The 15763-nt window shown below is 46.3% G+C and overlaps 1 protein-coding gene across 4 annotated transcripts in view; it reads left to right on the top strand.

The window, feature by feature from the left end:
* Positions 1-10560: 10560 nt before the first annotated feature.
* The window catches only part of FMNL3 (formin like 3), a 54222-nt gene continuing 49019 nt past the window's right edge, over positions 10561-15763 (top strand). For 3 of the 4 annotated variants that reach the window (XM_004428991.3, XM_014786422.2, XM_087442435.1), the window contains exon 1: positions 10561-10908. In XM_004428991.3, the coding sequence (XP_004429048.1) occupies positions 10783-10908 (126 nt within the window). In that variant the 5' untranslated portion in view covers positions 10561-10782. The remainder of the gene's footprint in view (positions 10909-15763) is intronic. The other variant, XM_014786421.2, reaches the window with a different exon arrangement.

The raw sequence follows: 15763 nt of genomic DNA on the forward strand, positions 1-15763 counted from the left end.
TTAAGGGCTAGGAGAGACTAAAAGAATGGTGAGGAGGAAGGTGGGAAGACAGCAATAGATTCTGCATTCCAGTAGTTAGGGAGGAGGATGTGGCAGAGTTAAGAAGGAGATAAAAAGCAGGCCAAATTCTTCAGCCTAGGGCAAGGATGGAGAGGAGAACAAGGAGGGGTGGGGGGGCAACTTGAAAATGACTTGGGGTCCTAGGCTAAACACAACCCTAGGGAGGCCAGCGTGGTTCCCCAACACATGGGGATAAACATGGCTTCCCTGAGGTAATTTCTTCTGTGTCTCACACCTTTCCTTGTCTGCTTTTATAACCCCAATCCCTCCTTCTGATCTCAAATGCACTGACCTTTTTCTGCCCCGTGGTTATGAGGACAAGCAGCTGACAGAAATGAAACACATTAAAATCCACACCATCACCTACAAATGTGTGCGAGTAGTTATGGTTCTGTTTCAGATTCAGAGGGCGCCTTTTCACTTCCCAGATCTCATTTGTATATCCATAGACATCTGAAGGACAGGAGTGAAGAACATTGAGCTCTCTTTTTCCAATCCCAGTACTATGGAATATTATTATTAAAGACTGGCAGGAAAGAAAAAAAAACTGAAAAATATAGCTTGCAATATCTTTTAATATCAACTCAGCCCTTTTTAACTTTTCACAGTGCAGTGATAACAATAACAAGAGTATTAGAAGAATGCTTTACTCTTTTCAAAGTAATTTTCCATCTATTATTTCACTTTATCTGCACAACAGCTCAGTGGAGAAGGTAATGCAGACATTATTAATCCCATTTTACAGATGAGGAACCTAAACTCAAATAGATTAAGTTAGTTTCCCTAAGAAATATCATAGATGCTTCATTCTTGGAAGTAATTAGCTCTTTCCATATCACTGTGGAGCTTCAGCTGAGTTTCAGATCAATTACTTCAGTACTTCCCAGCACTCTAAAGTCTACACTCTTCTATCCCTATCACCATTTCCAAGCCCCAAACACTTGGCCAGCTTCTTCATCTGCTTTCCCTGGTCCTGCCTCTGTCACGTAGAGCAGGTAGAAAAGGCACTATGCTTGTATAACCATCACCTACTGCATTGACTCCCGTATCATTATTCACAACTGATGATCCAAATCTTTCCTTCATCCTTAAGGCTTCAAGAAACTTTTTTTTTCTTGCCTTACGGTGATCGTTTTAAAACAGCTCTACAAATTATTTGAGACTCCCCTCTTCAAGAGGTGGAGCCTAATTCTCCTCTCCTTCAGTGTGAGCTGGACTTAATGACCTGCTTCTAATAAATACAAGAAAGTGGAAGTGATGAAGACTAGAGAGACTAGGTCAGAAAAAGTATTGCAGCTTCTGCTCTCTCTCGGATCACTCATGGCCAGCTGCCATGTCAGGAGGACACTCAAGCAGGCCAGTGGAAAAGCCCAGGCGGTAAGGAACTGAGACCTCTTACCAAGAACTAGCAAGGAACTGAGGCATCCTGATGATAGCCACATGAATGAGGCATCTTAAAAGCAGCCAAGCCTTCAGATGACTGGAGCCCCAGCCAATAGCTTTATTGCAACCTCATGAGAGTCCCTGAGCCAGAAGCACCCAGCTAAGCCTCTCCCAGATTCCTGCCTTAGAAACTGTGTAAGATAACAAACGTTTTTTGTTTGTTTGCTTCAAGCCTCAAAGTTTGGGGGTAATTTGTTAGGCAGAAATGTATAACTAATACCCTTGCTCAATTTCCTTTCCTGATTCCAGCTGACAATGTGACAAAGCTTGAGGGTTTCACAGCTTGGGCACATTAGGGTGCCAACCATTGGAGTAAAGAGGGGAACTAATGACAAGAAGATTCTGTGGAAGAACTAGGCACATGACCTGATGAGTGTTTTAAAACAATCATTCTAGCTATTTGTGGCAAATGGATTATAAGAGAACAAAAGCGGCATCTGAGAAAGGAGTTAAGCTATTGGAATAGAACAAGTGAGAGAGAATGAGGGCTTGGACTAGAGCGGTAACTCGTGACGATGGAGTGAAGTAAATGGATACTCGTACTGTCGGGGGAAGTTTTGTGTTTTGTGTATGGGGAAGGCGGGGGGAGGGAAAAACAACCTGGCTTCTGTCTGAAATCACTTTCTTTGGGGCGCCAATGCCTTCTAACTGCTAAATCCAAAAACCCAATGGCCTTTTTCTAATCCTCCTACCTTTTGAAACTACTTCTTCCTTTGGCTTCCCTGGCACAGCACTACCTGGCTCTCCCTCACCCTCTCGGCCTATTCCATCTCTGCCTTTCCTCCTGATTCCTCCATATCTATCAATAGCAACACATTCTCTCTTTTACTCAGGATTAAAACTTGGAGGTATTCTCAACTCTTCTCATTCTCTTTTCTTTCTTCAACAAATATGTGTCAAGTCCTTAATATGCACCAGATTCTATGTTAAACATTAGAGAAGTATTTGTACTAATAGGCCCCAGCCTTCATGCAGTTTTCATTCTAGTGGGGAAGACCGACATCAAACAATCACATAAATGAATATATATTAGGAGTGTAGGATTTTTTTCCCAGTCCAAAAGTCTCTGCTTTACTTTAATTTTTTAATAACTTTATTTAGGTGTAATTGACATATAATAAACTGCATATATTTAAATCATACAATTTCATGAGTTTTGATATGAAATCATCATCATAATCAAGATAATGAACATATCCATTATCCCCCCAAACTTCCTCATGCCCTTTTGTAATCTTTGCTGCCTTCACCCTCACCTATCCCTAGGCAACTGCTTATCTGCCTTCTATCACTATAGATTAGTTTGAATTTTCTAGAATTTTTATAAGTAGAATCATACAGTATGTACTCTTTTACTCGGCATAATTAGTTGAGATTCGTCCATCATTGTAGTATCACAGTTTATTTCTTTTTATTCCTGAGAAGTATCCCATTGCATGGATTACCATAATTTTTTTATCTATTCACCTGGTGATGAACTTTGGGATTGCTTCCAGTTTTTCACTGTTATAAATAAAGTGCTAAGAACAACTGTGTACAAGTCTTTGTGTGCACATATATTTTTCCTTTTCTTTGGGGTAAATATCTAGGAGTAGATTGACTGGATCATATGGTAGGTGTATGTTTAACTTTTTAAGAAATTGCCCAACTGTTTTCCAAAGCGGTTGTACCATTTTACACTCCCACCAGCAGTATATAAAAGATCCAGTTTCTCCACATCCTCACCAACACTCAGATCAGACTTTTTAATTTTAGGTGTGTAGTGGTATCTCATTGTGTTTTTTTTTTTTTTTTTTTTTTGGTAAGAAAGATTGGCCCCTGAGCTAATATCCATTGCCAATCTTCCTCTTTTTGCTGAGGAAGATTAGCCCTGAGCTAACAGCTGTGCCCATCTTCCTCTATTTTGTATGTAGGTTGCTCCCACAGCATGGCTTGATGAGTGGTGCATAGGTCCACGCCCAGGATCCAAACCCACGAACCCCAGGCCACCGAAGCGGAGCACACGAACCTAAAGACTATGCCACTGGGCCAGCCCCTCACTGTGGTTTTAATTTGCATTTCCCTAATGCCTAATGATATTGACTATCTTCATGTGCTTATTTTGTCATCCATATATCTTCTTTGGTGAATGATCTGTTCAAATCTTTTGCCTATTTTTTTAATTGGGCTGTTTGTTTTCTTATTATTGATTTTTGAGAGTTATTTACATGTTCTAGATACAAGTCCTTTGTTAGATATGTGATTTGCAATATTTTCTCCTAGTTTGTGGCTTGTTTTTAATTCTCTAACATTGCCTTTCAAAGAGCATTAGTTTTAAACTTTGATGAAGTCCAATAGATCAATTTGCTCTTTTATGGTTGTGCTTTTGGAATTATAGCTAAGAAGTTTTGCCTCACCCAGGTCGCAGAAAAGGGAAAATTGCAGCCTGAAGGAGCAGACTAAAGGGACCAAGACCAGACATGAAACCAGCCACCAGGGTGGGCACTGGGGGAGGAGGAAGAGACCCAGTTGCAGATGATAAGACATTGGGTGGATTTTCAGACAAGCACAGTGGTGGATATAGTTAATTAGCATTCAGCATATATTCCCATTTCCTTCTAGTGCGCTTTCCTATACTGCACAGGCTGAAAAGCTAAGGATTATATCTCTCAGACTACCTTGCAGCCAGTCAGATGTACTCAGGTGAGATTCAGAAGGCAGAAGTGAGAAAAAGGCCATTGTACTGCTACTTTGGCTATTTCACCTGGCAAGCAAGGTCTTGGAAATGTGATATATTTCTAGAGCAGTGATTGCAAATATTGAGAGGTGGTTGCATCAGAGTGTAGCAGCAGCAATGTCCTGATCATAGCCCTGGATCACAGTTGTAGCCACTTGTGCTTAAACCCGATATCAGTGGAGACCTCCAGGTATCCCACCCTCCCTGACTGTGGCAGAGGTAGCAGCTTCCCGGGTAGAACACGTCTACAATGTTCTGGAGGGCACTCGCAGAGTTTCAGCCCAGAGTGGGCTCCTCTAGACTTTCTGATTGATTTTTGTAAGCACCTATGTCCTTGTGTCCTTACAATACTTGGAGGGGTTTTTGTTTCTTGCTTTGAACCCCAAGTACTACAAGCAGATAGATTGTATCTGGTAGGAATGATAAAGAATAAAAGGACTTTCATTGTGTGGGAAGAATGTGACAATGTATCTAGTCACTCATTTGTTCGATGAACAGGTAACAGACACGAAGTGGGTGCTATTGCTGAATACTACAAATATCTATCTGCCCTGAAGGAGTTTACACAATCTGATGATTTCATAATATGATGATAGAGATAGGTTGGGATGCTATGTGCTCACAGACATGTTCTCAAACTTGGAGAAGTCATGAAAGAGGTGACTTGTAAGTTTGGTTTTAGTGGATGAGTAGGAATTAGTCAGCAAAGAGGAAGGAAAGAGCATTCTGTCTGTAATAGGGCAAACTATTAAGAAAAATTTTTAAATATCTGTGTTCACATCCCGCCCCCTCCCATCAAAGAGGAAGTATGTGTTTCTTTTTTTGTGAGGAAGATCAGCGCTGAGCTAACATCCGTGCTAATCCTCCTCTTTTTGCTGTGGAAGACCAGCTCTACACTAACATCTATTGCCAATCCTCCTCCTTTTTTTCCCCCAAAGCCCCAGTAGATAGTTGTATGTCATAGCTGCATATCCTTCTAGTTGCTGTATGTGGGACGCAGCCTCAGCATGGCCGGAGAAGCAGTGCGTCGGTGCGCGCCTGGGATCCGAACACGGGCCACCAGCAGCGGAGCACACGCACCTAACCGCTAAGCCACAGGGCCGGCCCAAGGAAGCGTGTGTTTCTAAAGATCTTAGAGGAGGGGGCTAGGGATAATGTGGAAGCTTCCTGGGTGGGGAGGGCACAGGTGGAGGCAGGAGGTTGAAAGTGTTTTGAGTAAGGAGGTGGAAGCAATTGACTTAAGAGAGATTCTGGGCTTCCCTAGAGACAAAAGGTAAGGCATCCTCGAGCTGGCCTCAACTTTTCAGTCTTCTTTACTTCCTCACTTCTCGCAAGAGAATCAGAATGGCATGGGATTCTGAGTCCAAGGCCAGGTTCAGTGCCAGGGTCACCACTTACTAGCTATATGGCCTTGGACATATTATTTAACTCCTTTTAGTCTATTTACTCATCTGTATAATGAGGATAATGACAATATATCCCTTTTACAGTGTTGTAAAAGTCAAATCAGACAATGAATGTGAAAAAATATTATAAATTATAAAGCACTGTAAAAATATTATTGACTATTATCTAATAGTAACTAAGTCTTGTTGATTCTATCTCAGGTATATCTGTTATAGACTGATTGTGTCCTTCCCAAATTCATATGTTGAAGCCCTAACCCCTAACATGACTGTATTTGGTGATAGGGCCTTCAAGGAGGTAATTAAAGTTAAAGGAGGTCAAAAGAGTGGGGCCCTAATCCGATAGGACTGGTGTCCTTATAAGACGAGGAAGAGACACTAGAGCCCTCTCTCTTGGCATTTGCACAGAGGAAAGGTCATGTGAGGGCACAGTGAGAAAATGGCCATCTACAAGCCAGGAAGAGGTCTCACCAGAAACCAACGCTGATTGCACCTTGATCTTGGACTTCTAGCCTCCAGGACCGTGAGAAAATAAATTTCTGTTTAAGATACCCAGTGTGTGGTATTTATTAAGGCAGCCCTTGAAGACTGATGTAATCTTTCCCCCCAGCTTTACTTCTCTTCATCCCTCCTGCTCTGATTTGGTTCTGGCCCTTATCTTCTCTGTATCATTTTTGCAGACCTCTCTGTATTCTCAAATACTGCTAAAGGAATCTTTCCAAAGAGCATCCTTAAAAACTGTCTAGGGGACCAGCCTGGTGGCGCAGCAGTTAAGTGCGCGTGCTCCACTTTGGCGGCCTGGGGTTCGCAGGTTCGGATCCCGGGCGCACACTGACACACCACTTGTCAAGCCATGCTGTGTTGGAGTCCCATATTAAGTGGAGGAAGATGGGCACGGATGTTAGCCCAGGGCCAGTCTTCCTCAGCAACAAGAGGAGGATTGGCAACTGATGTTAGCTCAGGGCTAATCTTCCTTACCAAAAAAACCCAAACAAACAAACAAACAAAAAAACTTAGTAAGAAAAACTGTCTAGGACACAGAACTATCTACAGCATAAAGGGCAAACTCCTCAGCTGACCGCCAGACTCCTCTTGAACTTGATTTGACCTGCATTTCTAGCTTTGTCTCCCATCCTCCCACTACATGCCTTAGGTTTCAGCCTCACTGAAATTCTTACTGTTGCTCAGACATTCCGTGCTCTTTCACAGTTCTCCATTTTCGCCTGTACTGTTCCTCCTTCCTGAAATGCCTTTTCCCCTGCCTGATCACCCCTCCTTCCATTACCTTCTCATCACACTGTCTCACTTTTTCCTCTGGCACATCTATTCATCCTTTTCAAGTGTCATCTACTCCCTGAAGCCTTCCTTTACAGCTCCCTCCTCAGTTCTCTCAGCAGCTCTTTGTCCACCTCTCTATTACAAGACTTAGCAACTGTTTTGTAAACATTATTTTAAGAGTCTTTCCTATTAGATTGTGAGCACCTGAAAGAAAGACATCTATTCATCATTGAACTTCCTTTGTACTTGAAACAAAGGAGGTCCTGGATACATATGTCTTAAATAAACAAACAAAAAATCCCACAGTCCAGACAAGACATATGCAAAAAAATTAAACAACAAAAGGCAGTAGAGGAACCACGAGTTATGTATCTGAGTCTCTTTCATGGCACCTCGCATGGTGTCTTGTATGTAACAGACTATCAGTAAATGTTGTTGAATTAAGTTCCAAATGAAAAGTAGACAAAATACGAGTCATGATCGTTTAAATCTCGGAGAATTCCGGGATGGGATTTAAAAGCTGGTACCCACCAATATAACACCAATGATCCTATCTGGTGCCTTCAAACATGGAACATCTCCTCTGCCCTATCTTGCATCCTATACCGCAGACTGTGAGCTCTTTTGAAGTCGGGGGGGTCTCTTAGTCATCTTTGTGTCTTGCATTCTTTATCTACTGGTATCTAGCCAGATGCTTTGCACATGACAGGCATCCAATAATTGTTTGTTGCATTTTGTTAAAAACTAAAGATCATGCTGAGCCTGGGTGGGATCTGAATAGGCCGCATAGAAGCAAGCAGAAATCCAGATCAGGGACACAGGCGAAGTGACTTCGTTTCCTATTGCTGCTCTAATGAATTACCACAAACTTAGTAGCTTAAAACAACACAGATTTATTATCTTACTGTTCTAGAGGTTAGAAGTCTGAAAATAGATCTTACAGGGATAAAATTAAAGCGTTAGCACCTTTAACTTAATCACATCTGCAAAGTCCTTTTTGCCATGTAAAATAATATATTCAGGGGTTCTGGGGATGAGGACGTGGGCTCTTTGGGGAGCCATTATTCTGTCTACCACAAGGAGCAAAGCTGAAGACATAAGAATGCACAACTAACGTTTGGAGACGGACTTTTGCAGCTGAAGCAAAGGGTTCATAATATGTTGGAGCCAGGCAACATAGGAAAAGTAGATTGAAGACGTGTTATGGTTTGAAGATGATACAGACCATTGAATACCAGATTAAGTTTTGGCTTTATCCTGTATAAAGTAAGAAAGCTTTGAAGGTGGGTAAGCAGAAACTTAACAAAGAAAGTAGTAATCTAGTGGACTCCAGAAGACCCTAGAGTGTGTAGATCTAGTGGTCAAGCAAAACCAAAAAGAAAATGTTTGGGACCAAGAGACCACACAAGGGTGAATATGCTGCTGTTTTCAAGTCTCTTCCTTCTGTTAGATGTTCTTTGAGCATCCATAATAAATGACTAATGATTATTTCCCCTCTTGAATCCTCAATTTTTTGTCTAGTAGAAGTCTTCAGTCATGTTGTAACTCCTCTTCCCTAGAAGAGTCTTCCTTAGCAGTTGGGAAAGTATGTGTTTGGGGTGGGGTGAGGGGTAGGAAAAGAGGGGCTAAGATGTGAGTTGATTGATTTGTCCAACCGATTAGCAGAGGCTGAGCTTCTTGGCAGAGAGTTCAATGGTCTGGAAAGACAAGGACTGCACTTTTTGGTTGTAAACAATAGAAACCTAACTCAGACTGACTTACAAAAAAGTAGAATTTATCAGCTTTAAATAGCATCGATATGCTAATGACTTCCAAATTGATATTGCCAGCCTGGATCTCCAGTCTTGTATATATCAAATTGCCTGGTGGCTACCTCTACTTGGATGTCCAATCAGCAAACCAAACTCAACATGGCCAAAACCCTGGTCCTGATCTTCCCTTTTTGGCTCTCCCTCACCAAATCTACTCCTCCCACAGTCTTTCTCCATTTCAGTTAATGAAAACTACACCCTCCCAGTTGCTCAGGTCAAATGCTTTGAAGTTGTCTCTTATTCACCCTCCACATTCAAACTGTCAAGCAATTATATTGGCTCTACTTTCAAATCCATCAAGAATATGACCATTTCTCTTTACCTGTACAGCTACTACCCTGCTCCAAACCACCATCATCTCTCACCTGTATCATAGTAATAGCCTCCTAACTGGTCTCCCTGCCCATGCCTCTATTCAGCTTGTTTTCAATGCAAGAGCCAGAATGATCCTTTAAAACATGTTAGATCATGCCACTCCTCTGTTCAAAATCCTCCAATGGCTACCTATCCCATTTAGAGAAAAACCAAAGTCCTTAAAATAGCCTACAATGCCCTTCACAACATGGCTTCTGGTTACCTTTCCGACCTCATCTTTTATTACTCTCTCCCTTGCTCATTGCACTGCAGCCACACCAGCCTCCTTCCTGTTCCTCTAACTTATTAGACATAGTATGCACTTGCTGTTCCCTGTGTCTGGATCATTCTTCTCCCAGATATCCACATGGCTTACTCCCTCAGTTTCTTCAGATCTTTGTCTAAATGTTATCTGATTAGTGAGGCCTTCTCTGATTGTCCTATTTAAAATTTTAACCCCCCTCCCACTTTTATCCTCTTTCAGATTTATTTTTATTAACGTTGGTCACTAACATCTATACATTTTACTTAGTTTATTGTCTACCTCTTCACCTACCCAGAATGTAAATTCCAAGAGGGCAAGTTGCATGCCTTTTTTGTTCACAGATGTGTCTTCAGTGCCTAAAACAGTATCTGACGTATAGTGAGCTTTTCAGTAAATATTTGTTGTATAAATGAATGAAAAGTCAAAGTGATAACGTCAAGCATGGTTGGATTCAGGCTCTCAGCATGTTCCTAGAACTCTGTCTCTATCTCGTTGCTTTGCTTTCCTCTGAATTCCCTTCATTCTCAAGCAGGCTTGAGGCGTGATGGATGATGGTATGATGGCCACTAGCAGCTTCAAATTTACGTTCTAACAATTCAGCAGCCCAAATGGAAAGAGAGTGCCTCTTTCTGATTGTTCCAGAGAAAGCCTTAGAAATGAGTCATATTCTGGGTGTGGGTCAAGTGTCAATCCTTAAAACAGTCTCTGAAGGTAAAGGAAGAAAATGCGGTGACTGGTCAGGCCTGTGTCACGGGGCCCCCAGGAATGCTGGTAAAGCTCAGCTCTGTGTGGACCGAAAACAGGAGAAGAGTGGTTCCCTCAAACGAAATCGGGTGCTATCACTTGAAGCCGGGTCTATCTCCGCGGTGTCCAAGCCCACACCTCACACCCTCAGCAACCGCGGCGATTAGATGCGTACCAGGCCCGCCAGGGCGCGCTAAGCACCAGGCACGAGGCCGCAGGGGGCGGGAGGCACTGTGATTGGCAGGCGCGGCCGTCAGTCTGGCGCAGGCGGGGGCGGGGCGGGCCGCCCGGGAGGCCTGTGCCGGGAGGCGGGGCCTGCATGAATGGGGCGCGCGGCGCGCGGGCTGCAGTCGGCGCTCGCGGGGGAAGCCGGAGTCCCGGCCGGGAGTGGGTGGGAGGAAGCGAAGTCGGGGGGGAAGGGAAAGAGCGCGGGGGGCGGGGAGGGGCAGCGCCGGGGCGGCGCGCCGAGAGCGGCGAGGCGGCGGGTGTGAGCAAGAGCTGTGGCCGCCGTGCGGGTCGCTTCGTGCCGCTGTCCGCTGCGCCGCCGCCTGTGGGACCCCGAGTAGTCCCCCGCGCTCCCGACCGGGCCACGGAGTCGGGACTAGGGGAGCCGGCGCTGAGGGAGGAGCCGGATCCGAGCGGCCGAGCCCAAGGCCCCCGGGCGTGGAGGTGGGGGGCTGAGGCCCCCGAGGGGGCCCCGCAGCGATGGGCAACCTGGAGAGCGCGGAGGGGGGCCCCGGCGAGCCGCCCTGCGTGTCGCTGCTGCCGCCGGCAGGCAAGATGCCGATGCCTGAACCCTGTGAGCTGGAAGAGAGGTTCGCCCTGGTGCTGGTGAGAGCTGAGCCCAGTCCCCTCCCCCTCCTGCCGCCCCCCCCCTCGCCCCCTGTCCCGGTCCCAGCGCCCAGGGTGGGACTTTGCCCGGGTTCTCCGGTCCGGCCCCTTTCAGTCAGGGCCCCCGACAGACCTCAGCCCCCAGTGCCTCCCCGTGAACCTCTGAGCAGCCGCTGGCTGGCCCCGACATCCCCGTCAGGGACCTCCCGACCGACGCCTCAACCGCGGGACACTTAGGAGGAGGGGTCCCCAAGCCGGGACCGCCCCAGGATCCAGCCTTCTTGTTCCTCCCTCCCCCTTCTGCTGCCCGTCCTCCCCACTTCCCCGACAGTCTCCCCGGGTCCCTAGAATTCTCATTCCTATGCCTCTGGCTGGTGCGGGGGAATTCAGAGGCTCAGGGCCGGCCCACTCCTCAGCCTATGTCAGGGTTCTCTAACTGGGGAGACCGCCTCTCGTGTTAACATGGAGGCTTTCCAGGGAGTGGGTCCCACTCCTAGCCCAGACCAGATGTTTGGGGGAGAGGTGGGGGAATGGGGAGGGGGCTGGCAGCTCTTGAAGAGGGTGGAATAAAGAGTGATGCCATTCTACAGTACTTATTTTCAGAACAGCCTGCAGGCATCCTGCAAAGTAATAGTGGATTTGCCTAAAAGGGCTGAACATGTGGATAAACCATTTCTCTAGTGTATTTTTCCAATTGAAACAATACACAAACCATCCCGCCTCCTTTTTTTCCCCCCTTTTTATGTTAAGCCCTAGGGTCTGGTTTGTGTTCTTTGCCTGTGCTTCGTTTTAGTCTTTCTCTAGGTTCCCAAATGATCTGTGTAGATGAGTTTTTAGAGCTGACTTTGGGATTCTCCTTTGGTGTGGGGATTGGACATTTATGTCAGTGGCTCTGTGGATAGAGAGGATCTGAGCTGCTATCGCTGGGAGGGAGCCAGAGAATTATGTTGGAGCTAAAGATGAAATTTTGGAGAAAGAAAGTGAACTAGATGATGTAACATTTGCTAACAGAGGTAAATCTTGGAGAAACTTGGGGAAATAGTTTCCAGTTTCTCAAAGAACTCTCTAAGAGGCAGTGTTAATGCTGCTGTTATTGTTGGGATGGCCTGAAGGGCAAACTTGGCCTTTGTCATGAGGAGGGATAAGTTGTGGACTTAGCAGCCTTACTGGATTTCATCTGCCGTGGAATAGGGAGATTAGATCTGTTGGCATCAGTGGAGCTGTCTAGAGATCCTGGCCTCTCTGATAGTGGAGAGGCTGACACGGGCCCCCTGGCGCCATAGCCAGATCAGAGAGGATCCACAGGGTTCCAAGGGGGAAGCAATGTTACTGGCACCTCTCTGCCCACCAGTTCTGTGAAGGGCCACAGGGATCTGGGCCACACATCCTGTGTCCCTCTGCATTTCCCCCAGCCTCCTCAGGGGGATGGGGTGAGTCAGTGATTACTAATGAGCTGTGGTGGTCTCTGAGGCTGAGGAGGAGAGCCTGGGACTTGGTGCCCTTAAGAACAAGAGCTCAACTGTTGGGGAAAATAGTGGGAGGGAATCTGCACTCCAGTGGGGGTGTGAAAACCCCCATCAAGCTGGCATGAGGTAGCTACAGAAATTGAAGAGAAAGAGGTGGTCTGAGGTGGTCTGGGCGGGGAGGCTACCTTAGCTAGGGGCTGGCAGGCTGCTTGTTGTGAGAGCTCAGAACCAGAGTTGATCATGTCCTCACTGGAGCTTGGTTGACAAGTTTGTTCAGTTGGCAAATTGATGGCTTAATATTCACAAAATGCATGTGGTGTCCTGATTACTAGCCGAGCACCCAGAGAGCCAGGTCAAGCTGGGACTGGACCACCCACTTGCAAGCCGTCCTTTCTGTATAAAGTTTTGATTTGTTTCCTTGTGGCTTTTGTTTTGGTCTTGTTTCTGTGTGCCTGAGCTGCTGCTGATGGGGAGTTGGAACAGGGCAGGCCAGGGCTAGTTAGCTGTCTTAGGAGAGGAGGGGATTTTACCTCAATTTTCCAACACAGGAAAATCATGCTTTCATGGGGAATCATGCTTTCATGGAGACTTGAGTTCTTCTCTGGGGGCTCTTAAAGATCCCTCTTTCCTCTGCTCCTGATTTTTTTTTTTGCGAGGAAGATCAGCCCTGAGCTAACATCCATGCCAATCCTCCTCTTTTCGCCGAGGAAGACTGGCCCTGAGCTAACATCTGTGCCCATCTTCCTCCTCTTTATGTGGGATGCCACCACAACATGGCCTGACAAGCGGTGCATTGCTACGCGTCCGGGATCTGAACCGAGGCCGCCAGCAGCAGAGCGCGCGCACTTAACCGCTACACCACGCGCCAGCCCTCCTCTGCTCCTGAAACGTGCCCTTTCTACTATCCTTTGGAACAGTACTGGCTGTTGGATGTTTGACCCTGGAACAGGCTCAGGTGTATTTCCTGAACAGTCAGGAGAAGCTTAGTGTAGTAGAAAAAGCAAGGGCTCTGTCTTAGCCTCTCTGAGCCTAGATTTCCTCATCTGTAAAACGGGGCTAATAAATTCCCATCCTGGGGATTTTGAGAATTAGGTGAGCCATGTATGTAAGGCGCTTGGCACCCAGTAGGTACTCAATATAGATTAGCTTCTTTTCTTGATTGTGTAAGAGTCAGAGAAGTTGCTCCTTTTTCACTATTTTTTTTCCCACATTATCAGCTTCACTGTAATTGGTTTGGTTTATGAAAAAGCTGTTTGCTGGGGCTGGTTTGCTGGGGGTGGTTAAGTTCGTGCCCTCTGCTTTGGTGGCCCGGGGATCACAGGTTCAGATCCCGGGCACGGATCTACGCGCAGCTTATTAAGCCATGCTTGTAGCAGGCGTCCCACCTATAAAATAGGGGAAGATGGGCACGGATGTTAGCCCAGGGCCAATCTTCCTCAGCAAAAAGAGGAGGATTCGCAACAGATGTTAGCTCAGGGCTAATCTTCCTCACCAAAAAAAAGAAAAGAAAGAAAGAAAAAGCTGTTTGTGGGGGGTTTGTTGAGGTGATGTACTGGTGTCCTGGTTAAGCACATGGACTTTAAGTCAGTGTGGGCTCAAATACTGGCCCTTCCACAGTCTCCAGTTAGAAAAGTGTTTGACCTCAAGCAAGTTACTTTGAGTCCCAGTTTCCTCTTATAAATGGGAGTAATAATAGTATTTGCCACATGGGGTTGTGTGAATTTAATGAAACTGAAAGTCAAGTACTTAGCACATTCTGGCATCTACTATATACTCAGTAAATGGTAGCTTTTAAATTTGTAGCTCTCAGCAGTGACTCAGATCTGAGATCACTTGTATTCCCAAAAAGGGATTTTAGGTTCAGAAATCTGATGAAACCAATTACCCCATTCTGTATAGCCAGTCTCAGGATATGCCTGCTGCTGTCAGATGGAGGGCTTCCCCAGTCCCAGTGTATCTATGGAAACCCCCCTGAAAAGCACCCTGGCTGGGGAAGTTGTATCACTGCTGAGTCAAGACCACAGGCTCCCAGCTTTCTGGTGCAGACGCATGATCTGACCCACAGCCTGTCAGCCGAGGTTGGAGAACTCAAGGTCTGAAGCCATGGGGTAATCTGTGCAGGACATTGATCCCAAGAGTCCTAACCCAGCCCACTGCCCTAATCCAGGGCTTCCCTACTGGTGTGCTGGGATACTGATCCCCTCATCCCTGGGGGCAGCTGAGGTCCCAGATTGGTCCCCTCTGGCTGGGATCAGCTTCCACCGTTTACCCCGTGTACTGTACAAATAATATTATTTTCTAGCTGTGCCCTGATGTGAAAAAGGTCGTGAAGCTGCTGTGTTATGCCATTTCCTTGGGATCCTTCCTTACCGCCCACCCCCGTCTGAGCAGCAGCCCCCATTCTGTTGAGTATTTAGAAGTTTAGAGATAGGCAGTTATTGGAGTTCCTTTTTTTTTTATGTGAGGAAGATCAGCCCTGAGCTAACATCCATGCTAATCCTCTTTGCTGAGGAAGACCGGCTCTGAGCTAACATCTATTGCCAATCCTCCTCCTTTTTTTTCTCTTCCACAAAGCCCCAGTAGATAGTTGTACGTCATAGTTGCACATCCTTCTAGTTGCTGTATGTGGGACGCGGCCTCAGCATGGCTGGACAAGCAGTGCGTTGGTGCACGCGCAGGATCCGAACCCGGGCCGCCAGTAGCGGAGCGTGCGCACTTAACCGCTAAGCCACGGAGCCGGCCCATGGAGCTCCTTTTTATTACTACCAGAATGAGAGCCGATCTCTGGTCTGATAAAGCCCTCGTCTGTGTTTTGGTCCCAGCTAGATTTCTACCCACCCTCCGTTGCCCAGAAGCTAGTATTCTGGCCAGTACTGGCCTTTCCTTAGAGAGGGGAGGCAGAGGGCTTTAATGGCTTTGAAAGGATAGCTGTCTGCCTTTGCCGCGTTTGCACCCTAATTTTTCTCTTTGCTGGCTTGTTACAGACTTAGAGTCTAAAGGTTCTGACACCAGAAAAAGCCCTGGATATCCCTCAGGAGGAGGCTCTCAGGGCCTGAGGGTGGGTTGTGTGACAGGCTGTCCCTACCGTGGCTCCTCCTTTCACATTTCCCTGGTGATGACTGATGACTTGGGGTTTTGCTGTAAGTGTAACACTGATGTGGGAGCTAAGCTGGCCTGGGTGCTAGTTGTCTAAGAGGCTTTGAGGCGCCTCCTTTGACACAGAAAGGGGCTGGGAAAAATTTGGACTAAATATCAAGTTCCAAATCGCCATGGTGGAAATTTTTTTCCCAGCCCTGGGGATTGTGGTGAATTAGTTCAGGCTGGAATAGGACTTGGGGGAGGGAAGGGGCCCTTAGCAGCAGCTGGTCAGAGGAACCCCCTTGTTCGGA

Source organism: Ceratotherium simum, chromosome 17 (assembly GCF_057802395.1).
Source record: "Ceratotherium simum simum isolate JZ-2026a chromosome 17, ASM5780239v1, whole genome shotgun sequence".
Taxonomy (NCBI): domain Eukaryota; kingdom Metazoa; phylum Chordata; class Mammalia; order Perissodactyla; family Rhinocerotidae; genus Ceratotherium; species Ceratotherium simum.